Source organism: Penaeus monodon, chromosome 23, assembly GCF_015228065.2.
Source record: "Penaeus monodon isolate SGIC_2016 chromosome 23, NSTDA_Pmon_1, whole genome shotgun sequence".
Taxonomy (NCBI): Eukaryota; Metazoa; Arthropoda; class Malacostraca; order Decapoda; family Penaeidae; genus Penaeus; species Penaeus monodon.
The window spans coordinates 2,928,767-2,929,719 of record NC_051408.1 but is presented as its reverse complement, the minus strand read 5'-3'; the positions used below and the strand labels follow the sequence as shown (position 1 = coordinate 2,929,719).

Here is a 953-nt window from a genome sequence, read left to right as displayed (position 1 = left end):
ATTTCGTTACGTAGTCTAAGCGATTCTTTGCAACGCATTTATAAAAAGCAACTTCGCTAAATATCGACATTACAGATTTTTCAAATGACTTTCGGTAAGTATGGGTAAAATTATGCAAATAGAAGTTATTAACGGACACTAATTTCACTGTTTAATACCGACGCTCAATTGACATCTGAGGCTAATCCATCTTTATTTACAATTGTTCCTTTTGTACCAAATTATATTATGCAGAACTTGCCTCAGATCCGAAGAGAAGAAAAATACAGTGAAATAATACATCCTTATTTTGTTATTTTGCCTTCATCGTATTTTCTCATTCTCCATTCTTCTTTCGTGAATATTAAAAATTATGGAGATGTACAGAATACTGTAGTTTTTCCTTAAGATATCGTTTGGCAATTGATAATATTTATATTTTAAGAGTAAGTATGTTTTTTTTTCTAAGATACTGGCGAAAAAGTATAACAAGTGTATGTTGCAATGTAGAAGCTTACAACAAACTATGAAATTTGTACTGTAGAGTTTACATGTAGTATACATTGCAGAAAAAATAGAGAATACTGTGTACATATAGAAAACTCTATACATTAAGAATAAACCATACATTTAGAATACCCTATACTCTATACTCTACACAGGCCCTACACTTTACACGATGTATACCACAGACTCTGCACTTAATACACTCTATCCCTGCAAATCCTCATTATATACATCTTATACGCATCACCAATTCGTCAATAACCAGGCTTTCCTTGTTCCAGTAACCCCCCCCCTCCCCTCCCTTAGAATACGGTCTGCTGTAGGCATAGCATCGTGTCATAGCGAAGACCACGCGTTATATGCTAATCATAGAGCTTTCTGTTGTATTTTGGAGTATGTTCGTTTGCCTTTCGACTTGGGGTGGAGGCTAAGAGGGGGGAGGGGAAGGTCCGTAGTGTGTGTATGGG

The 953-nt window shown here is 35.6% G+C and overlaps 1 protein-coding gene across 1 annotated transcript in view; it reads left to right on the top strand.

Annotated features, from left to right (window-relative positions):
• Nucleotides 1-684, top strand: part of LOC119587680 (protein transport protein SEC31-like) — a 127,719-nt gene extending 127,035 nt beyond the window's left edge. Inside the window, exon 6 of the mRNA XM_037936360.1 lies at nucleotides 642-684. Coding sequence (XP_037792288.1) covers nucleotides 642-684 — 43 coding nt within the window. The remainder of the gene's footprint in view (nucleotides 1-641) is intronic.
• The last annotated feature ends 269 nt before the right edge of the window (nucleotides 685-953 follow it).